The sequence below is a fragment of the Microchirus variegatus genome (assembly GCF_963457635.1).
Source record: "Microchirus variegatus genome assembly, chromosome: 20".
Lineage (NCBI taxonomy): Eukaryota > Metazoa > Chordata > Actinopteri > Pleuronectiformes > Soleidae > Microchirus > Microchirus variegatus.
This window is the reverse complement of record NC_139821.1, coordinates 2148794-2173210: the sequence shown is the minus strand read 5'-3', so window position 1 is coordinate 2173210 and position 24417 is coordinate 2148794. Positions and strand designations below refer to the sequence as shown.

Genomic DNA, 24417 nt, shown 5'->3' with positions numbered 1-24417 from the left:
ACAAGGCCGGTTGCTTCCAGGAAGTCAGGGGGGTGTTCATGCAGACCAGACCAGACCAGACCAGGTCAGAGTGCACAGAAAAAAGAGGAGGAGGTAAAAGGGAGGAAGCCCTACAGCCCCAAAACCTGACCCACAACGAGAGGAGGAGGAGGAGGAGGAGGAGGGGCTCCCACTTTGACCTTTAACCCCTGACCTCCACGTGAAACCACAGTTAAAAACCCAGATCTGACGTTTTGTTGACGTCACTTCCTGTTCCTGCGTTTCCTCGGTACAGAGTGGAGCGGCGGCCATGTTGGTGACAGGATGAGAGCATGAACGGAGAGGAGAGGAGGGGGAGGGGGAGGGGGAGGAAACCACTCACTCTCCCACACCAAAGCCCATTGGGAAAATCACTGATTTTAGCTCACGGTGGACACAGGAGCTGCTGGTAACTCTGCTGCCTCGTGTGGTCACTCTGTGTCACTGAGGTCAATCGGAACGAAGATTTTTCAAAAGCCGAATTTGACAAAATAAGACGTTTGAACTTAGTGAAGGAGGCAGCAGTGGATCAACAACTCCTGTGAACTCCTGTGTCTCTGTGATGTTAAAATCACTGGTTTTCTCTATGGGGTTTGGTGTGGGAGAGTGAGCGGTTTAACTTTAAATGTTTTCACTGGACTCATTCCTGTCTGTTGCTGGTGCAAAGGGCCAGCAGGGGGCGTAACAAGGTCAGGCAGTGTTGTTTATGAGTCAGTGCCCCATAGAACAGACCTTAACTGTCCCTTTAATCTAAGGACTGGATTATGTTTGTAGATTACTGTGTGTGTGTGTGGTCAACTGTTTGGTATCAATGAATGAATGAATGAATGAATGAATGAATGAATGAATGAATGAATGAATGAATAATGACAGCACTTCCAGCCAGAGGTTGGAAGACATCCTTTCAAAATAAAAGCACCAAAGAAGCAACCAAAAATCTTGAGGAGCAGAATGAATGACGGCTGCCTCTCCGGGTCCTGAGCACAGTGGATCAGTCCACACACACACACACACGCACACACACACACTCGTACCTGACTGAGGACTCATCTTCTTGGACGTCTTCTCCTTCTTGAACTTGGGCACAATGCGGAACATGCTGCTGCGACTGTTCCTCTTGCCGTAACCCAGAGAGTGATCCTGGTACATAAGCACAGTCAACCTATAGCCTTTCATTTAGCTACTGAGCTCTGCTGTTAGCTGGAGGCATGCTACACACACCACACACACACACACACTCACAGAGACATGCAATGTACAGGTCAACACAAGTGACAAACGTGTCACTTCTATGACTAAAAAAAATATCATCGTCAAACTGCATCTGCGACAAAACCACGGCTGCTACAGAGATGTTTAAGATGTTGAATAACTCATGTGATCGTCCTCTAAGATTATTTAATCAAATGCTACGCTTAAAAAAGACGTTTACACAGAGTTTCCAGCAGTTTACGCAGATGATACACTCGTCTTCACAGATCATGACAATCACTCCACTTTCTGGAAATGTCCTCACTTTTTGAAAATGTCGTATATTTTAGGAAATGTCGTAACTTTTTGAAAAATGTCCTGACTTTCTGAAAATGTCGTAAGTTTTTTAAAAATTAAACTTTTTGAAAATTTCGTAAAAATTTTGAACATTTCGTAAAAATTTGAACATTTCGCAAAAATTGTGAAAATTTCGTAAACATTTTGAAAATTTTGTAAAAAAAAATTGAAAATTTCGTTAACATTTTGAAAATGTCAAACAAATTTCGTAAAAATTTTGAAAATTTCGTAAAAATTTTGAAAATTTCGTAAAAATTTTGAAAATTTCGTAAAAATTTTGAAAATTTCGTAAACATTTTGAAAATTTCAAACAAATTTTGTAAAAAATTTGAACATTTCGTAAAAATTGTGAAAATTTCGTAAACATTTTGAAAATTTCGTAAAAAAAAATGAAAATTTCGTAAACATTTTGAAAATTTCAAACAAATTTCGTAAAAATTTTGAAAATTTCGTAAACATTTTGAAAATTTCAAACAAATTTCATAAAAAATTTGAAAATTTCGTAAAAAAATTTAAACTTTCGTAAAAATTTTGAAAATTTCGTAAACATTTTGAAAATTTCGTAAACATTTTGAAAATTTCGTAAACATTTTGAAAATTTCGTAAACATTTTGAAAATTTCGTAAACATTTTGAAAATTTCGTAAAAAAAATTGGAAAATATCCTCACTTTCTGATATCACCTGTGTGTTGTCAGTGTGAACAGCGTATGATGTGTGTGTGAGTCTTCTCACCTCTTCATCATTCGGCTGCAGGATGTGATAAAGCCACGGAATCTCTCCCAGTTTTCCCAGCTCCAGCTCGGCTGTCTGCAGAGCTCCAGACAGCTGCTCCTCCTCTGGAGGATCCAGCTGCTGCACCAGGAGGAAAAACAAGCAGAAATCTGTCCATTTAAGCAGATTATTCCATCACATGAAGAGTAATTCAGGATAATATGAGAATGTTTACCAGAGAAACTCTGCCCAGCAGCAGAGACTCAGTCTCATTATACAGAGCTTTGACAGTGCTGGCCACTTCTATGGCTGTGTTCCTGGTCAGACTCTGGAAACACAACAACACTTTTATTAAATCAATACAGAAGACATCACAGACTAATTAAAGAGCATCTTAATAAGAGCTTAAATGAGTGATGTAAAGTGCTGCTTTCACTCACCTCTGGAAACTTGGGGTGTGTTTTGTTGATGGCGTGCGACGCAGCGTTGACAGCATGAGCCAGCTCCTGCTCTAAAAGCCCGTTAGTCTTTGCAGCCTCACAGATCCTGCAGATCACACAAAGAAAAACAGATGTAAGGCACTTAATTCACCATTAAACAGCCTTTGTAAACCACTCACTCTCCCTGCACCAAAGCCCATAGAGTAAACCAGTGATTTTAACATCACAGCACACAGGAGTTCACAGAAGTTGTTGATCCACTGCTGCCTCCATCACTAACTTACAATGTCTTGTTTTAGTGAATTCGGCTTTTGAAAATCTTTGTTTAGATTTACTTACTAACTACCTGACTAAACTACCACTAAAACAACGACTAAAACAACGATGAAACTACCACTAAAACAACTAATAACACAACGACTAAACTACCACTACAACAACGACTAAACTACCACTACAACGACTAAACTACCAACAAAACAATGACTAAACTACCACTAAAACAACAACTAAAACAACGACTAAACTACCACTAAAACAATGATGAAACTACCACTAAAACAACTAATAACACAACAACTAAACTACCACTACAACGACTAAACTACCAACAAAACAATGACTAAACTACCACTAAAACAACGACTAAACTACCACTAAAACAACTACTAAAACAACCACTACAACAATGACCAAACTACCACTAAAACAACTATTAACACAAAGACTAAACTACCAACAAAACAACGACTAAACTACCACTAAAACAACAACTAAACTACCACTAAAACTACGACTAAAATGACTAAACTACCACTAAAACAACGACTAAACTACCACTAAAACAACGACTAAACTACTACTAAAACAACTAAACTACCACTACAACAACAACTAAACTACCACTAAAACAACGACTAAACTACCACTAAAACAACGACTAAACTACTAATAAAACAACGACTAAACTACCACTAAAACAACGACTAAACTACCAACAAAACAATGACTAAACTACCAACAAAACAATGACTAAACTACCACTAAAAACAACGACTAAACTACCACTAAAACGACTAAACTGCCAACAAAACAACCACTAAAATGACTAAAGTACCACTAAAACAACTACTAAACTACTACCACCAACTCAGTGACACAAAGTGACCACACGAGGCAGCAGTAGAGCTGTGATGTTAAACTCCCTGGTTTTCTCTATGGGCTTTGGTGAGGGAGAGTGAGTGGTTCACAGACTTCAGTTTCCTGACATAAGGACGTGGTAGACTTCAGTCCTACCTGGTGATGAGCTCCTCAGCAGCTCGAGCACACATCTGCACCAGCGTGGCCTCCTCCTCAGTGGCCAGGTCCACAGACTGCTGTGGGTAGAGGTGAGGCCTCAGAGGAGCTTTGTCGTACTTGAGTTTGTCCTCCCACGACTTCAGCGTGTTCTCAAACGCCTGCAGTCAAAGACAAAGACAAACATCTAAACGTCTAAACATCTAAACATGGAAGTTCTCCTCTCACGTTCCCTGAATCCCGACCCTCACCCGGTCTCTGGTGAGCATCTGAGCTCGGTTCTTGTGCTGGATCTTGATGACGCCGGGCGGCTGGATCCAGGCTTCTCCGTCCACCTGGATGGGAACACCTTCATCTCCCAGGATGGTGATCTTCACTGTTCGACACTGACACACACACACACAGGTTTACATGTCTCTCAGTGTCAGTGATGTTGTTGTTGTTGTTGTTGTTGTTGTTGTGTTAGCGCTGGTTGTTCCTCACCTGTGCGATGCGATGGTGCTGCAGCTTGATGACCCTGGACACGGCCATCTGCATGCTCCCAAACACAGCCACCACCTCCAGGATCTTATCATCGAACGACGGAGCACAGAAGATCTGCAGAAACACACAAAAATATATTTTATATCTATAATAGAATCAAAGGCGTGTGTTGTCATGTGAGGCTTCGGCCACTAGGTGGAAACCAAGACCCACTGTGTGTAAAGTATCTGTAGATAAACTCACGTCGTCCTCCTTGGTTCCGCCCCAGAAGTTGGTCCCGCCCGCGTAGCTGGGAATGTTCAGCACGGCGATTCCTTGGAGGCTGGGCAGAGGGATGTACTGACCGTCACACTGGACGACAACAACAACAACACAACAAACATAAACACACAAACACACAGTCAGGAACGTCAAATATAACACATGTAATAAACAGTTTAACCACAAAAGTCAATCTAATCCAATCCAATCCAATCCAATCTAATTGTATCTAACCTAATCTAATCTAACCTAACCTAACCTAATCTAATCTAATCTAATCTAATCTAATCTAATCTAATCCAATCCAATCTAATCTAATCTAATCTAATCTAACCTAATCTAATCTAATCTAATCTAATCCAATCCAATCCAATCCAATCCAGTCTAATTTTATATAATCCAATCCAATTTTATCTCATCTAATCTAATCCAATCCAATCCAATCCAATCTAAGTTTATCTACTCTAATCTAACCTAATCTAGTTCTATCCAATCCAATCTAATCCAATATAATTGTATCTAATCTAATCCAGTCTCATATAATAGTGTAGTATTAGAGTTGAGGTGAACCCCATGGTTCAGACCTGGGTCCACTTCTTTTCTCCGTTTACATTAAAAAACCATTTTGAACCATTAAAATCAAAATCACTGTCCCCGCAGTGAACTGGTCTCTACAAACATGGAGCGCCCCCTGGTGTTCTGGTGCCGCCTCACCTCCAGCTGGACCTTCTGCTCCAGGTTCTTGTAGGTTCTCTGCAGCAGCTCCTTCGTGCCCAGGACTCCGTACCACATCATGTTCTTAGTGCGACTCCTGCGTGAGGAGGAGGAGCAGGAGGAGGAGGAGAAGGAGGAGGAGAAGGAGGAGGATAAGGAGAAGGGGGTGGAGTTATTTTTTAGATTATTATTTCATTATTATACAGTCACCTCAAAAAGTGAAAAAGTGGGCGTGTCTGACCTGCATTTCTCTGGATGCTCCTCCCTCTTGTTGTTGAACTCCAGTGAGATCTTAGCGTCCAGACCGATGCCGAAGTAGTTGTTCATCACACACTTCTCCATGTAGCCCTCTCTGAGGACACACACACACACAGATGTAAAAGATGTTAAATGAATGAATGAATGAATGAGTGAGTGAGTGAGTGAATGAATGAGTGAGTGAGTGAATGAATGAATGAATGAATGAATGAATGAATGAGTGAATGAATGAGTGAATGAGTGACAGCTCCTCACAGTGAGTCCAGGTCAGGGTCGATGAACGGCGTGGCACCAAACGGGTCGATGTTGGCCAACAACATCTTACTGATGATGGAGCTGCCGGCGATGGAGGCGGCCAGACCAGCACGCAGACCTACACACACATACAGAGGTTTCCCCTTAAGTGCCAACCAGGAAGCTAACTTTTTGAAAACGTCGTAACTTTCTGAAAATGTCGTAACTTTTTGAAAACATCCTCACTTTATAAAAATGGCGTCACAATTTGAAAACGTCGTAAGTTTCTGAAAATCCTGTAAGTTTCTGAAAATGTCGTCACATTCTGAAAATGTCGTAACTTTCTGAAAATGTCGTAACTTTCTGAAAAAGTCGTCACTTTCTGAAAATGTCATAGCTTTTTGAAAAGTCGTAACTTTCTGAAAATGTCGGAACTTTTTGAAAATGTCGTTATTTTTTTAAAACATCCTCACTTTAAGAAAATGTCGTCACTTTTTGAAAATGGCGTCACTTTCTGAAAACGTCGTTACTTTTTGAAAACGTGGTAACTTTCTGAAAATGTCGGAACTTTTTGAAAACATTGTAACTCTTTGAAAATGTCAGAAATTTTTGAAAATGTCGATTTTTTTTTAAAAAGTCTGATATTTTTGAAAACTTTCTCACTTTCTGGAAATGTCCTAACTTTCTGAAAATGTAACATTTTGAAAATGTCCTAACTTTTTGAAAATGCCGTAATTTTTTGAAAACATCCTCACTTTAAGAAAACGTAAATTTTTGAAAATGTCGGTAATTTATGAAAATGTCGTAACTTTTTGAAAATGTCGTGAACGCTAAACTACTCTAAAAGTTGTGTGTGTGTGTGTGTGTGTCTGTGTGTGAGTGTGTGTTACCAGGACAGATGATGCGTGTGTTAAGAACAGGCAGATTCTCTTTGCTGGTGGTGAACGGTGTGATGGTGAAGGAGGCGTACGACTGTGTGCTGCGGCTCACCCTCCGCTCTGTGGGGGAGCACGGACTCTTGGCTGCTGCACACGCACACACACACACACACACACACACACATACACACACACATACACACACAAAGAAATGTTGTTAATCACAAAATGCAGCATAACAACTTCAATAATCCATATAATTAGGACAATAAACCATACACATAAAAACAAAGATTTTATGATTATAAATCACGACAAACAAAAATAAAGTATATTATCGGCTCCTTATTTGTGATTATTTAAAGCTTTATTATCGTGTGTTTGTGTTGATGTAACCATGGCAACCAAAGCTAAACTCCTGTTCTACTAAGAGAGGAAAGTAGAGTGCACAGAGGCTTTTGACTGATGGAAGGAAGAAAGGAAGCAAGGAGGCAAGGAGGGAAGGAAGCAGCCTGCAAGATAAACAGGAAGAACTGCTGCACCGAGGACAATAACACATCCTGCTGCACACACACACACACACACACACACACACACACACACACACACACACACACACACACACACACACACACACACACACACACACACACACACACACACACAGTTCGTACAGGTAAAATTCTTCACTATTAAAGGGACAGTTCTGGAATTTTAATGTCTTATTCTGTAAAATTCGCCTTTTAAAATCTTTCATTTGGATGTACTATAGTGACACAAAGTGACCACACGAGGCAGCAGGAGACCAGCAGCTCCTGTGTCCCTGTGAGCTAAAATCACTGGTTTTCTCTATGGGATTTGGTGTGGGAGAGTGAGTGGTTTACAAACTTCAGCTTCCTGTTTCAAGTGAGATTAAGTGGAGATTGGTGGAAACATGACAGACAGACTCTAATCCCTGACTTTATTTATGACAGGAAACATCATTTACGTCAGCAGCACTTTTTTTTTGAGTCTGGTGTTCTGTGCTGCAGAGAGCACAGTGTCCACCAGGTGGTGACATTTCACAGCATAACTCTTCAATAAGTTGATTAAACTGATGCATTACTTTTCATTATTGATGTCTGAAGTCTAGTTAAGATGTTCTGGTAAAAACTGTGAATTTGAGGCTTGGAAACAAGGACCAGGACCAGGAACAAGACCAGGACCAGGACCAGGACCAGGTCTGAGACTTACATGGCGCCGCCTCCAGTTCCTTGGTGTCCTCGTCCTTCTCGCTGTCGCGGTTCTCGTCCTCGCTGTCCTTCCTGAACTCGAGCGGCGACGGCAGCTCGCTGTCGTCCGTGTGCGCGTTCTGCTCGTCCACCACTAGATGGAGACAAACACCACAAGCCACTCTAAAATGCTGATTTCTGTGCACATCTTAAGATGAAAGACTAAACTGTTTTCAGATCAGTTCCTACCTCTCTCGGCCTGATCGATGATCTGTCTCACAGCCTTCTTCAGACTGTTGGCTCGCAGCATCAGCTGCTCCCTGCTCCTGAACAGCTGGTGAGGGGAACCTCCTTTCTCCGTCTCCTCCTCCTCCAGCTTCCCCTTCAGCTCCGTCAGACTCTCCTCGCTCACCTCCTCCTCCTCCTCCTCTTCTTCCTCCTCCTCGTCCTCCTCCTCCTCCTGCTCCTCCTCCACAATAGGAGGCGTGGAGTGGAGCAGCGGCGGCAGAGCGTGACACTCGCTGTTGAGGGAGTGGAGGAGGGAGTCCAGTTTCTCGTTCAGGATGGCACACTGAGGAGCACAGGTGGACGTTAAAGGGATAGTCAACGAAAAAACAAAAGAAATACAGTAATAGTCAGCATCGCCCTTAACAAGGATCTGTTGGAAATATTCACAAATCTCTTAAGGAATAATTTTAATGAATTTTTGAAAATCATGGAATGATCCATTTGCCCTGATGCACTTTGACAGTGAGCTGAGTTTCTTCTCGAAAACAAAAAGTATCTCGGAATGACTTGAAATTTACCATAATAATATGCGACGTCGCCCTGAACAAGGATCTGTTGAAAATATTTGCATATCTCATAAGGAATAATTTTAATGAATTTTTGAAAATCATGAAATGATCCATTAGCCATGATGCACTTTGACAGTGAGCTGACTTTTTTCAAAAAAACAAAAAGTATCTCGGAATGACTTGAAATTCACCATCATAATAGTCAGCATCACCCCGAACAAGGATCCATTGAAAATATTTGCATATCTCTTAAGGAATAATTTTAATGAATTTTTGAAAAACAGGAAATGATCCATTAGCCCTGATGCACTTTGACAGTGAGATGACTTTCTTCTCGAAAAAAAAAAGTATCTCGGAATGACTTGAAATTTACCATCAAAGTAGTCGGTATCGCCCTGAACAAGGATCCGTTGAAAATATTGGCATATGGCTTAAGAAATAATTTTAATGAATTTTTGAAAATCATGAAATGATCCATTAGACCTGATGCACTTTGACAGTGAGCTGACTTTCTTCTCGAAAACAAAAAGTATCTTGGAATGACTTAAAATTTAGCATCATAATAGTCGGTATCGCCCTGAACAAGGATCTGTTGAAAATATTTGCAAACCTCTTAAGGAAGAATTTTAATGAATTTTTGAAAATCAGGAAATGATCCATGTTCCCTGATGCACTTTGACAGTGAGCTGACTTTTTTTTAAAAAACAAAAAGTATCTCGGAATGACTTGAAATTTACCATCATAATAGTCGGCATCGCCCTGAACAAGGATCCGTTGAAAATATTTGCATATGCCTTAAGGAATAATTTTAATGAATTTTTGAAAATCAGGAAATAATACATTTGCCCCAGTGAGCTTAGTTTCAAAAAGGCAAAAATCAGGCACATTTGCGCTGTGACAAATGAGGTTGCACAGTGTTTGTATTATGTTCGCCTTTACTGATTTTTTTCGTTTTATCTTTTTTAAGTGGGCAAAATCCAAACTGAAATATCCCTTTAACAGCGTTGATATCGAGTCTTACTTTGAGAGACATGGAGTCACACTCCTCTGCGTTCTCCGTGCTTTTCTCGTAGGCTTTCCCCACTTTGGCAACAAAGTCCTTCACCGTTTCACACAAGATCCTGAGAAACAGGAGGAAAAACAATGAAAGAAGTCAGTGATTTATGGTCTGATGTGAACACAAAGAGCAGTTGTGATGACTCCGCTTTTTACAAAGGCTCTGTTTAAAACCTCTAACCTCGGCGTGTGTTTTGTTTGTAAAACATAATAATACTTACTTGGCCGAGGAGATGACGACAGAGTGCTGCTCTGAGTTGAGGATCTTTGTGAGGTGAGCAGCTACTGAGTCTTCATAGGCAGAGATGGGAAACTGGAGGGGAAAATACGCCGTTAATCAGAATTTAACAGCTTTATTAAAGGTTCAACTATGTGTACGCTTTGTTTTAAATGTGTTTACAACATCACTGTGGCCTTTTTCACCCGGGAATTCAAGTTTGTGTCGCGTTTAATCTCCCACACCAAACCCCATAGAGAAAATCAGTGATTTTAACATCAGCACACAGGAGTTCACAGGAGTTGTTGATCCACTGCTGCCTCCATCACTAACTTATAATGTCTTATTTTGTCAATTCGGCTTTTTAAAATCCTTTATTCGGATTCAAATCAGTGACGCAAACTGGCCAAAGGGGGCAGCAGTAGACTAGGAGCTGCTGTGTTCCAGTGAGATAAAAACGCTGATTTTCTCTATGGGGTTTGGTGTGGGAGAGTGAGCAAAACAAACAGTTAAAAAAAAAGGCAGCTTGACAGTGAAATAACATGAAGTTTTGCTTTAAAGCTCACCGAAGACAAGAAAAAACATATAAAAAACTGTTTTAAAAGGGGAAAAGGTACCAAGAAAATATATAGACGAGGCTAAGTTTGGGCACCTGGCAGTCGTCGGCCCCCTCGGGCGTGGTGGGGCAGCTGTGTTTGGGCGGGATCTTGATCTCGTAGGTCATGATGCTCCAGCGGTCCAGCATCTTGGTGCTGGCCCTCTCCAGCTTCTCCAGGATCTGCGGCAGCTGCGTGTCGTCGTCACACGACGGGCCCCAGCCGAGGACCCTCGCCAGGTCGTTACCCGTGCCCAGCGGCAACACACCCAGCTGGCACTGGAAGATACACATGGAGGGGGGGGGGGGGGGGTTCAGGCCTGCAGTGTGTGTGTGTGTGTGTGTGTGATGAGTGAGCTAAAATCTCTATTAAACACACTCATGACACTGACAGTAAAATTCTCTCACGAGGAGCCAAAAATCTGCAAAACAGGCCAGATTACAGTGGATTACAGCTGCCTCTGGTGTTGTAAATTGGAAGTATGAATGTCATCACACCCCAGATGAAGTCTTAACAATGTGTTTGCAGCTTTATTTTACCGTTAGACACACTTTTGTGACTGGAAAGTGACATTTGTAAAGCGCCCGCTCTCCCATACCAAACCCCATAGAGAAAATCAGCGATTTTAGCTCACAGGGACACAGGAGCTGCTGGTCGACTGCTGCCTCGTGTGGTCACTTTGTGTCACTGAGTTAAGTCTAAATTAAATATTTCAAAAGCCGAATTCATTAAAATAAGACATTGTAAGTTAGTGATGGAGGCAGCAGTGGATCAACAACTCCTGTGAACTCCTGTGTCTCTGTGATGTTAAAATCACTGGTTTTCTCTATGGGGTTTGGTGCAGGGAGAGTGAGTGGTTTATAAACTTATTTTTTTAATATATTTTTAAGACATTTAAGAACATATATCTTTGTTTTTTTCAACTGAAAACTGAAGTTTGTAAACCACTCACTCTCCCACACCAAAGCCCATAGAGAAAATCAGTGATTTTAACATCACAGAGACACAGGAGTTCACAGGAGTTGTTGATCCACTGCTGCCTCCATCACTAAGTTCAAATGACTTATTTTGACAATTCGGCTTTTAAAATCCTTCATTCAGAGTTAAATCAGTGACACAAAGTGACCACACGAGGCAGCCGTAGACCAGCAGCTCCTGTTTCTTTACAAGCTAAAATCGCAGATTTTTTGCATGGGGTTTGGTGTGAGAGAGTGAGTGGTTGACAAACTTCAGTTTCCTAAAACGTCTTACCTGTTTGTGTAGGTTGAGCTTGTCGATCTCTGACAGAACCCAGCCCACGCTGCCGTCGCCGCCGCACACCAGGATGCGGAAGTTGTCGAACTTTTGAAACAGGCGCAAACTGGAAAAACGAGACACAAAACAAACAAACAAACACACAGATGTTTTAACGCTGATTTGCGATAACTGTCCTACACGGACTTAAAGACGCGGTGCCGTCCTCACCCGAGGTGCGGTCCGCCGTTGACCAGGTCAAAGACCTGAGCCGGGTTGAGCAGCTGCTTGAAGCGTCGCAGGAATTTCACTCCCTGGTTGTCGCCGCTTTTGGAGTTGACGAAAACCAGGAGTGGACTGGCACATGACGGGGGACAGGTGGCCTTCCAGAAGCCTGAGGAGACGCAAAAGAAGAAGGAAATAGTGTAAAATTAGCTCTCTGATCGGGATTGACTCAAAAAACCGAGATCTTAGAAAATTGAAAAGTGAAATTTTCCCGCACCAAACCCCATAGAGAAAACCAGTGATTTTAACATCACAGAGACACAGGAGTGCACAGGAGTTGTTGATCCACTGCTGCCTCCATCACTAACTTACAATGTCTTATTTTAGCGAATTCGGCTTTTTAAATATTTCATTTAGACTTAAATCAGTGACACAAAGTGACCACACGAGGCAGCAGTAGACCAGCAGCTCCTGTGTCCCCGTGAGCTAAAATCACTGGTTTTCTCTATGGGGTTTGGTGTGGGAGAGTGAGTGGTTTACAAACTTCAGTTTCCTGTTGTTAAAGTCTGTCTAACAGTGAAATAAACACGTAAACGTGTTCTAAAGACGACGTAAACTTCCCGGAAATTTTATTACACAAGTCTTTTGTTAAGTGGTTTTGTTTTGAAGGGCAAAAACAAATAAATATCAAAGGAAAAATAAAGATAAAAAAATTTGAATCCAGTTATTTACAATAGACAATATTACTTGTCTATTGTAATGTTGACGCAAATTTTTTTACTTTTCGATTAGCATTAGCATTAGCATAGCTAGACGTGGCTGACAGTCACAAAACAGCTAGCTACGCTAATGCTAACCAAAAATAAATGAAATGAAAAAAGAAAAAAAAATCAAAAAAATGTGAGTTGTGCCTAATGGTGGTTGCACAGTGTTTGTATTATGTTAGCCCGATGCTTATGCTAACCGTAGCCTCGTTAGCTTAATAAAAGCGTTTGGCTAATGCTAATTAAATATGCGCTCGGCGTATTGGTGAACGGACGGCGACTTCGTCGTTTCAGTGTAACGCCGCGTTCTGCTAGCGTGCTGGTGTGGTGCGATACAATGTGTACAGTAATGTATTCTCTCCTCCTCTCTCCATGTTGCCCTCCCTCTTCTGTCTCTCTGTGATGTTGACTGTAAAGGATGGAGGGAGGAGGAGGAGGGAGAGGAGGAGGGAGGGGAGGAGGGGGGAGTCACGACGCTCCGGCACGTGATGCTACTACACCCCGCTAACCATCGCTAACCCCCCCAGACTATTACAACCACACTGCCTCTCTTCTTCATCTCAGCCTATGTTTGAAAGGAGAGAGAGTGGCACGTGAGCGAGTGAAGAGAGAGAAAAGGATTCATCCTCGTTCTGTCTTCCTCTTCCTCTTCCTCTTCCTCTTCCTCTTCGGATTCCCTCATCCTCTGTTTTCTCTGCCTCGCTTTTTTATCCATCAACCAATTAAAGCCGATGCTAGCTTAATGCAGAGTGACTGTGTGTGTGTGTGTGTGTGTGTGTGTGTGTGTGTGTGTGTGTGTGTGTGTGTGTGTGTGTGTGTGTGTGTGTGTGTGTGTGTGTGTGTGTGTGTGGGTGGGTGTGTGTGTGTGTGTGTGTGTGTGTGTGTGTGTGTGTCAGCCACAGTAATCCAATCACACATGCTTCTCTGCACAGGTCTCACAGGTGCTGATTCCCATCTGCAATGACTTTAAAGGACCAATTCAGGGTTTTTGTTTTTTTTTACAAAAACACAAAAGAATAAAAGACTCGGCGAATAAAATCTATGCTTAATAAAGTCTACGTTATCTTAAGAATCCCTTTATTACCACTTTATCTCTGCTAAACAACCCTTTTCTTGATTAAAAATCAACACACCAAAGCCCATAGAGAAAATCAGCTATTTTAGCTTGCAAAGAAACAGGAGCTGCTGGTCTACTGCTGCCTCGTGTGGTCACTTTGTGTCACGGATTTAACTCTAAATGAAATATTTTAAAAGCCGAATTTTACAAAATAAGACATTGTAAGTTAGTGATGGAGGCAGCAGTGGATCAACAACTCCTGTGAACTCCTGTGTGCTGTGGTGTTAAAATCACTGGTTTTCTCTATGGGCTTTGGTGTGGGAGAGTGAGTGGTTTACAAACGTCTGTTTTCCCAGGTTTCACTTTCCTGAATCTACGTCAGTCTAAGTCTACGATATCTTTAAGAACATGTTCACGTCTTTATCTCACTGTTACACAGACTTTGTCAACAGGAAACTGGCTTCTGCTGCCAACCAGTGGTCGGAGGCTGAAATACAACATAAAACCAACCGTTTTATGTCAAACGTCATTGACCTCTGACCCTGTGTGTGTGTGTGTGTGTGTGTGTGTGTGTGTGTGTGTGTGTGCGCGTGCGCGTGCGTGTGTGTACCCACCGTCTGAGTCGATGCTGTTCAGAGCTGTCGGGGGAATGATGGACACTTTGCACTGACCGAGAGGACATTTACGAGGATACAGGTCCATACAGGCCGTGTGGACCTGTGGACAAACAGCAGGTCAACATTCATTCATTCATTCATTCATTCATTCATTCATTCACCACTTTAGATTTATACACATAAGAGATAGATGTCAGAAAAGTTAAAATGTAGTTTTTTTTTACTGCGTAAAGATAAAAATGTAGTTTTTTTTAGTGCGTAGAGATAAAAATGTAGGGTTTTTTTACCGTGTAAAAGTAAAATATTAAGTTTTTTACAGTATAAAAGTAAAAATGTAGGTTTTTTACTGTGTAAAAGTCAAAATGTCTGTTTTTTTAACTGTGTAAAGATAAAACTGTATTTTTTTTCTGTGTAAAAGTCAACATGTAGATTTTTTTACTGCGTAAAAGTAAAAAAAAAACTTTTTTACAGTGTAAAAGTAGAAATTTAAGGTTTTTCACTGTTAAAGTTTTAAATTTGGTTTTTTTAACAGTGTAAAGGTAAAAATGTAGTTTTTTTACAGTGTAAAAGTAAAAATGTAGGTTTTTTTTACAGTGTAAAGGTAACAATTTAGTTTTTTTACAGTGTAAAAGTAAAAAAGTATTCTGTGGTGAACTAGTGCAGTATATGTATGTATGTATGTATATATATATACTGTATGTACATATATAAATACAGGTGTATATGTGACGTACCATAGCTTTACACCAGAGGCAGCGCCAGTCCTGCAGTCTCAGAACACTTCCACACGTCTTATCACACACGGCACACTTGGCACTGACGGGAAGGTTTCCCTCCAACCACTGATGAGGCATCGCAATCTGAGACACACACACACACACACACACACACGTCTATAACATCTCTAAGATTTAGCAGAGGAAACAGTGCGGAGCTGGAATAATTAAAGGTGTCAAAGTCTAAAAATACAAACTCAATCAACACTTACCCCGTCCTCGTCCTCGATGATGTCCTTCCCGATGGACGCCAGCGTCGTCCATTTGCAGTTGTTGGTCGCTCTGACCGCACAACGTTTGTGCGCTTTGAATTTGCACACTGGAACACACACACACAGACACACACACACACACACACACACACACACACAGACACACACAGTTATATTTCCACTCCTTTCATGTTGCTGGTGTAAAGTGTCAGTGTCGTTAATGAGCACCATCTGCATATCCTCTGCTTCTAATTTTACTAATGTTCCTCTCTGCTGAGTGAGTGTGTGTGTGTGTGTGTGTGTGTGTGTGTGTGTGTGTGTGTGTGTGTGTGTGTGTGTGTGTGTGTGTGTGTGTGTGTGTGTGTGTGTGTGTGTCAGTGAGAGCCTCTCCACTCAGTGCCTCAGCGATGAGTCCCTGTCATCTCACATCCACAACACAGAGGAGAAGGAGCAGCTCATTAAAATGAGCATGGACAGACACACACACACACACACACACACACACACACACACACACACACACTACTAAACTACCAGCAAAACTACTACCAAAACTACTAAACTACCACTATGAAAATGACTACTAAATGACGACTAAAACAACTATTGAAATACCACTGTGAAAACTACTACTAAACTACCACTAAAACAACGACTAAATGACCACTAAAACAACTACTAAACTACTATCAAAACTACCACTAAAACACTTACCAAAATTACTATTAAGATAACAACTAAAACAACTACTAACACAACAACTAAACTACCACTAAAACGATTAAACTACCCCTTAAAAAACAACTAAACTACCACTAAAAGAACTTCTAAACTACCACTAAAACAACGACTAAACTATCAGCAAAACAACGATTAAATTACTACTAAAACAACTACTCTTACAATGACTAAACAACGACTAAACTACCACTAAAAAAACAACTAAACTACCACTAAAAGAACTCCTAAACTACCACTAAAACAACGACTAAACTACCACGAAAACAACAACTGAACTATCAGCAAAACAATGACTAAATTACCACTAAAACAACTACTAAACTACAACTAAAACTATGACTAAAACAACAACTTAACTACCACTAAAACAACTACTAAAACTACGACAAAAACTGGCTCCGCCTTTCAGACCCTTCCTCCAATCATCGTGCAGGAGTCCAGCGTCCAGGCCCCGCCCACTGCTCCAGCGTCTCCCAGAGAAGCTGAGCTTCCGTGGAAGTGACCTGGTTTTTGTCACATTTGTCCAATCACAGACTGTGTCAGAGAGGATTTACGAGTCAACAATAAACACATTCATTACTCTGAGTAGTTTAGTCGTTTTAGTGGTAGTTGTATTCGTAGTTTTGTTTTTGTTTAGAGAGAATACAAACAGAGACACAGTGTCTCTGTTAAACACCCACAGTTCCACAGCAATAAAACGCAGCTTAAGTTTCCTCCTGCACAGCAGACAAACACACACACACACAAACAAACCAACAAACAAACACACAAAGACACACAGACGCACACTGAGACCATTAACAGACGCTGCTATCACGTCGTCTGATTCTTGCTAATGCTCTGCTAATGCTCCGCTAATGCTCTCTAACAGCATTTAGCAGCAGAGCAGATTGAAACATCGATTGTTGCTCCCGGATATGACTTTGACTTAATTTGCGTAGACGGCGCGCTAACAACATGATTGTGTGCACGTGTGTGTGTGTGTACACTAGTGTAATGTGTGAGTAAGGGTGTGGCAGCTTAAAGCAGAAGATACACACACATTATTCATGAGTTCCCCGAGTGTCCACTTGTGTATATCTTTAATGTTGAGCTATATTTACATTTCATACATTAAAGGGACAGTTACAGGTTTTCTGAGGCTCATTCTCAGTGAAAACATGGACGCAAACGAGATTTTAATCACCTCATAATAAAAGACTCACCTCATAAAAGATATACGTCTATGATACATTAAGAACTAGAACAACTACTAAAAATACTTCTATGAAAACTACGACTAAATGACGACTGAAACAACTACTAAACTACTAAGAGGATAACTACTAAAACAACTACTAAACCCAGCAAAACAACTACTAAAAACCTACTATGAAAACTACGACTAAATTATGACTGAAACAACTACTAAACTACTATCAAAACTACTACTAAAACAACTACCAAAACTACCACTAAAACAACTACTAAACTACCAGCAAAACAACTACTAAAACAACGACTAAACTACCACTAAAACAACTACTAAAACAACAACTATACTACCACTAAAACAACGCCTAAACTACGACTAAAACAACGACTAAACTACCACTAAAACAACGACCAAACTACCACTAAAACAACTACTAAACTATGACTAAAACAACGACAAAACTACAACTAAAACAACTACTAAACTGCGACTAAGACAATGACTAAAGCTACGACTAAATAACGACTAAAACAACTATTAAACTACAACTAAAAAACAACTAAAGCAACGACTAAACTACCACTGAAACAACTACTAAAACAATGACTAGACTACCACTGAAACAACTACTAAAACATCTACTAAAACAATGACTAAACTATGACTAAAACAACCACCAAACTACCACTAAAACAACGACTAAACTACCAACAACTACTAAGCTACTACCACCAACTCAGTGACACACAGTGACCACACGAGGCAGCAGTAGACCAGCGGCTCCTGTGGTTTTCTCTATGGACTTTGGTGTGGGAGAGTGAGTGGTTTACAGACTTCAGTTTCCTGTTGTTAAAGTCTACTTCTAAGATATGGTAAGTGTGAGGTCAGTGCATCTAAAACCCTCTGTGTGGATCTGACAGCGGTGCAGTGATGGAGTGAGCGGTGACATCATCACCGACCATGACTCAGTATCTCATACGAACACTTCCATCACTTTAAAGGGCGTCACATGAGAAAAAACACAAAAACCCAAATCCATTAGCAATAATGTTTCCCACAGGACGACGCACGTGTGTGTTTGTGTGTGTGTGTGTGTGTGTGTGTGTGTGTGTGTGTGTGTGTGTGTGTGTGTGTGCGTGTGTGTGTGTGTTGACTCACCTTCACAAGAGAGGCCATGAGACGTGACGCCGGACAAGCTATCTTTACAGACGTTGCAGAAAGTGGGGCGTGCGTGAGAGCAGGCGTACCAGTTGTGCATCCCTGAGAAATGTTCCACATTAAACTGAGCCGTCTGGTGAAGAAGAAGAAGAAGAAGAAGAAGAAGAAGAAGAAGAAGAAGAAGAAGAAGAAGAGGGTAACAACAGGTTAGCAACACAGAGACAACAACACTTTACTGATATATATATGTATATATATATACGGTATGTACATCATCAACATCACTGTTCATGAAAACACGATAACCCCAAACCCCATAGAGAAAATCAGTGATTTTAGCTCACAGGGACACAGGAGCTGCTGGTCTACTGCTGCCTCGTGTGGTCACTTTGTGTCACTAAAATAAGTCTGATTGAAAATGTTCATATGCCGAATTTATTTGAACTTAGTGATGGAGGCAGCAGTGGATCAACAACTCCTGTGAACTCCTGTGTGCTGTGATGTTAAAATCACTGGTTTTATCTATGGGCTTTGGTGTGGGAGAGTGAGCAGTTTACATCACTTCAGTTTTCATTTAAAAAAAACAAAACACAGATAGATAGAGAATATATATGTTCTTAAATGTCTTAAAAATATTGTTTGTCAATTGATCTCATTGTTAGACATATTTTTCTAATAGGAAACTGAAGTTTGTAAACCGCTCACTCTCCCACACCAAAGCCCATAGAGTAAACCAGTGATTTTAACATCACAGAGACACAGGAGTTCACAGGAGTTGTTGATCCACTGCTGCCTCCATCACTAACTTACAATGTCTTATTTTGTAAAATTCGGCTTTAAAAATCTTTCATTTGGATGTACTATACAAAGTGACACAAAGTGACCACACGAGGCAGCAGTAGACCAGCAGCTCCTGTGTCCACCGTGAGCTAAAATCAGTGATTTTCCCAAAGGGGTTTGGTGTGGGAGAGTGAGTGGTTTAAAAAGAATATTAATAGCAATATTAAGACTGTATAGACTTTAGTGGGCATAGATTTTTATAGGTCAAGTGGCTAAAACTATTTTAAAAATTGTTTTTATTGTGTCCACTACGGGCGGCCATGTTTTTAATGACCACGCCTCATGTTTCTGCTCAGTGACGACACAGCCTCGATTAAAATGCAGCATCTTCCTACCGAGCGAACGTGAACGTTTTGCGTACACGTTAGCGTTAGCGGGGCGTCGTTTTTCCCGCGGCTTCAGCTCCGTTTCATAAGCGCGAGTCGTAACAGGTTCTCAGAAAGTGGGACACGTTCGGATTCTGACTCTGCCACGCTAATTAGACGCTGTGGTGTTGACATCTTGGCAGCAGTGTGTGTGTGTGTGTGTGTGTGTGTGAGCTCTGGGGGTGCTGCTGCATTGCAGTGCAGTAATGTGGGGTGTAGGTGGTGTTGGTGGTGGGGAGGGTCTTATATAAGAATAAAAGGCATTAAAAAGCAGCGCTGCTTCTTTCCCTCCTGAGTTATCCCTGCTTCTACACACACACACACACACACGCACACACACACACACACACACAATATCTTACATTATAAAAGGCTAATCTGTGAAAAATACAGCCAAAGATGTGCTCATTTATTTATTTATTTACTTTCATCGGGTTAATATACATATATATATATATATATATATATTCTAACTATTTTAATGTTTCTTTTTGCCATCTATCTATCTATCATTCGTTCGTTCATACAGCTAAAAAAAATAGCATACAGTTAGCAAAAATTGAGCTAAAGCACTAACTGCAGCTACTAAATAACTTGCCGTTAATCAAATCTTCGCTAAAAGGCTAACTGCTGCTACTAAATAGCTTACAGTTAGCCAAAATAGAGCTAAAAGACCAACTGAAGCTACAAAATAGCTTACAGTTAGGCAAAAGTTAGCTAAACGACTAACTACAGCTAAAAAATTGCTTATGGTTAGCCAAAATTGAGCTAAAAGACCAACTGAAGCTACAAAATAGTTTATAGTTAGGCAAACGTTAGCTAAAAGACTAACTAGAGCTAAATAATAGCTTATGGTTAGCTCAAATTGAGCTAAAAGACTAACTACAGCTAAAAAAGTTGCTTATGGTTAGCTAAAATTGAGCTAAAAGACTAACTACAGCTAAAAAAGTTGCTTATGGTTAGCTAAAATTGAGCTAAAAGACTAACTACAGCTAAAAAATAGCTTATGGTTAGCTAAAAGATTAACTACAGCTAAAAAAATTGCTTATGGTGAGCCAAAATTGAGCTAAAAGATTACCTGAAGTTATAAAATAGTTTATAGTTAGCCAAAATTGAGCTAAAGACCATCTGCAGCTAAAAACAGCTTAGCGTACTGGTATCTAAACAACAGTCTTTCTGTGTCAAGCCTATGGCTGCGATAATTCATCAATAATAATCAATGAATTGATTCGTGTGTTTAAATGTTTTTAAATGCGTTTTTACAACATTTAACGGAGCAAACGACGGATGAGTTTGTCAATAAATTAATTGACGGAAAAGTTAAATCCCGAGAGTCTGCTGTGATGTCATCGTCATGGCTGTTTCCACACAAACACAACAGGACATACGTGTGTGTGTGTGTTTGTGTGTTTTAGTGTGTGTGTGTTTGTGTGTTAGTGTATGTGTGTTTGTGTGTGTGTGTTAGTGTGTGTGTGTTTGTTTGTTAGTGTATGTGTGTGTGTTAGTGTGTGTGTTTGTGTGTGTGTTAGTGTGTTTGTGTGTTAGTGTGTGTGTTTGTATGTTAGTGTGTGTGTGTTAGTGTGTGTGTTTGTATGTTAGTGTGTGTGTGTAGCGTGTGTGTGGTAGTGTGTGGTAGTGTGTGTGTTTGTGTGTGTGTTTGTGTGTTAGTGTGTGTGTGTTAGTGTGTGTTAGTCGTCTCATCACCACCAGTCTCTGGAGAACGTCCTCAAGAGACAGATACTATAATAAAACACTGCTGTGCCTCGTCCTGCGGCACCAACGCACGCCATCACCTTCATCCTCATCCTCATCCTCAGTGCACACACACACACACACACACACACACACACACAGACACACACACACCGCCTCTTACCTCGTAGTGCTCTCTGGACTGGACGGACTTGAGCGAGGTGATCCAGTCCTCCATCTCTTTCCTGTTCTCGGCGCAGAGGATGAGCCGGCGGAACGGAGTGATCACCTGTGAGAGGACGAGACAAAGTGAGGACCAGATTCTTCACCTCCTCCTCCTCCTCCTCCTCCTCCTCCTCCAAAGACGAAGAGAGAGAGAGTGTCTTAAAGGCAGAGGAGTGATGAGGAGCCTCCTCCCTCCTCCCCTCCCTCCCTCGTCTCCTTCTCCCTCATTAACTCTACCTCACTTACGCTCCAACACCTTCTGAACTGGACTCAGTCTTTTTCCTCTTTCCTCTCTAAACCCCGTCGCTCTCTCTCTCTCTCTCTCTCTCTCTCTCGCTCTGGGCTCTTCACGCTCTGAGGCAGATCTGAGCCGACAGGAGAACCAGGCAGGGCGAGCTAAGAGCTCTCTCTCTCCATGTGTGTGTGTGTGTGTGTGTGTGTGTGTGTGTGTGTGTTTAAAACAGTGTAGCTGTAGTCAACCAGCAGCCTCTCAATGCACCATCACTTATTCATGCTCCCTCCATCTCTTTGTAACTCATCACATCCTCACACACACACACACACACACACACACACACACACACACAAACGCTAATTGTCATCGAACAATCGATAACGACGTTTATGATTTACGACCCTTTTTTTTTTCTCTCTCTCGTGCATTAGCGAACACTTAATCACTGACATTTCACTCCGACGAATCTTTTCACTACTCCCGTACGTTTGGGACGGTTATATAACGGTTAAATAATACACAGCTCAAGCCCTGAGATATCTTTTCCAACAGGAAACTGAAGTATTTAAAACCGCTCACTCTCCCTGCACCAAACCCCATACAGAAAATCGTCAATTTTTAACATCACAGAGACACAGGAGTTCACAGGAGTTGTTGATCCACTGCTGCCTCCATCACTAACTTACAATGTCTTATTTTGTCAATTCGGCTTTTAAAATCCTTTGGATTTAGTTAAATGGCACAAAGTGACCACACGAGGCAGCAGAAGACCAGCAGCTCCTGTGTCCACTGTGAGCTAAAATCACAGATTTTCTCTATGGGCTTTGGTGTGGGAGAGTGAGTGTTTAAAAAAAACCAAAAAATGTCAAATTCCATTTAGAGAGCTGATTTATGTTCTTAAATGTGTTAAAAAAATATATGTTTGTCAATTTATCTCACTGTTAGAGAGACTTTGTAAAGCACTCACTCTCCCACACCAAAGTCCATAGAGAAAACCAGTGATTTTAACATCACAGAGACACAGGAGTTCACAGGAGTTGTTGATCCACTGCTGCCTCCATCACTAACTTACAATGTCTTATTTTAGTGAATTCGGTTTGAAAAATATTTAATTTAGACTTAAATCAGTGACAGAAAGTGACCACACGAGGCAGCAGTAGACCAGCAGCTCCTGTGTCCACGTGAGCTAAAATCACTGATTTTCTCTATGGGGTTTGGTTAGGAGTTGTTCGACTTCCTTTTCCTGACAGAAAAACCTGGTCCAGAGTTCTATGAAGGTTTATAAATATATAATATATATATATATATATATAAAATATACATGGGTTTAGCGTGTACTGCTGCATTAAACCTGCATATTCTGTACATTCAGACATGGTCGTTGAGCCTCATTAACAGTGCGTTCACACATGCAGCTAGAAAAGAAGCAGGAGCAGAAGGGCAGCACTTATTCTGAGAGGAGCTGTCTTATGTAAGTGTGTGTGTGTGTGTGCGGTGTCAGTCGAAGGTGCAAAGATGCTACTGACACACACACACACACACACACACACACACAGCAGCCAACAGCCAAATCAGAACATACTGTACCAAATTACACATTCAGAGCAAACCAGAGTGCAAACATGGACCTATTTATATTTGTGTGAACACACATTTACTGTATAGTGAACACAGAAAAACTGCACGTTATGATTCGAGTTTGTTCACGTTATCAAAGATTAGCAAGCTTCACATATCCCTGTGTGTGTGTGTGTGTGTAGTACATTATTTATGACACCGCTCGATTGAATACTTGAGTCGTTTGGTTCATCTTAACGTTTTAGAAACTTGTTTTTTTTTATTGCAGAAGGCAGCGAGGGAAACTTCAGTAAATCTCTCTGTAATCAGAAAAATAAAGACAAAAATAAAATCTACATCCAGTTTAAGTCTCCCACACCAAACCCCATAGAGAAAATCAGTGATTTTAGCTCACAGGGACACAGGAGCTGCTGGTCTACTGCTGCCTCGTGTGGTCACTTTGTGTCGCTCAGGTATGTCTAGATTAAATATTTTAAAAGCCGAATTGTCAAAATAAGTCATTGTAAGTTAGTGATGGAGGCAGCAGTGGATCAACAACTCCTGTGAACTCCTGTGTCTCTGTGATGTTAAAATCACTGGTTTACTCTATGGACTTTGGTGTGGGAGAGTGAGTGGTTTACAAACTTCAGTTTCCTGTGGGAAAAGTCTGTCTAACATTGAGATCAATTGACAAACAATATATTTAAGACATTTAAGAACATATATCTTTGGGTTTTTTTTAAATGAAAACTGAAGTTTGTAAACCACTCACTCTCCCACACCAAAGCCCATTGAGAAAACCAGTG

At 41.0% G+C, this 24417-nt stretch overlaps 1 protein-coding gene across 1 annotated transcript in view; it reads right to left on the bottom strand.

Moving 5' to 3' along the window:
* Nucleotides 1–24417, bottom strand: part of dgkh (diacylglycerol kinase, eta) — a gene marked incomplete at its 3' end in the record, with an annotated part of 44172 nt that overhangs the window by 1780 nt on the left and 17975 nt on the right. Inside the window, exons 6-29 of the mRNA XM_083906996.1 lie at nucleotides 21779–21883; nucleotides 18698–18830; nucleotides 15604–15710; nucleotides 15350–15475; nucleotides 14613–14715; nucleotides 12184–12346; nucleotides 11971–12079; nucleotides 10776–10997; nucleotides 10128–10219; nucleotides 9872–9971; nucleotides 8303–8624; nucleotides 8076–8207; nucleotides 6855–6989; nucleotides 5986–6103; nucleotides 5714–5824; nucleotides 5473–5569; nucleotides 4741–4848; nucleotides 4498–4611; nucleotides 4266–4400; nucleotides 4015–4175; nucleotides 2719–2824; nucleotides 2514–2606; nucleotides 2300–2419; nucleotides 1053–1158 (exon numbers count right to left, since the gene is read on the bottom strand). Coding sequence (XP_083763122.1) covers nucleotides 1053–1158; nucleotides 2300–2419; nucleotides 2514–2606; nucleotides 2719–2824; nucleotides 4015–4175; nucleotides 4266–4400; nucleotides 4498–4611; nucleotides 4741–4848; nucleotides 5473–5569; nucleotides 5714–5824; nucleotides 5986–6103; nucleotides 6855–6989; nucleotides 8076–8207; nucleotides 8303–8624; nucleotides 9872–9971; nucleotides 10128–10219; nucleotides 10776–10997; nucleotides 11971–12079; nucleotides 12184–12346; nucleotides 14613–14715; nucleotides 15350–15475; nucleotides 15604–15710; nucleotides 18698–18830; nucleotides 21779–21883 — 3118 coding nt within the window. The remainder of the gene's footprint in view (nucleotides 1–1052; nucleotides 1159–2299; nucleotides 2420–2513; nucleotides 2607–2718; nucleotides 2825–4014; nucleotides 4176–4265; nucleotides 4401–4497; nucleotides 4612–4740; nucleotides 4849–5472; nucleotides 5570–5713; nucleotides 5825–5985; nucleotides 6104–6854; nucleotides 6990–8075; nucleotides 8208–8302; nucleotides 8625–9871; nucleotides 9972–10127; nucleotides 10220–10775; nucleotides 10998–11970; nucleotides 12080–12183; nucleotides 12347–14612; nucleotides 14716–15349; nucleotides 15476–15603; nucleotides 15711–18697; nucleotides 18831–21778; nucleotides 21884–24417) is intronic.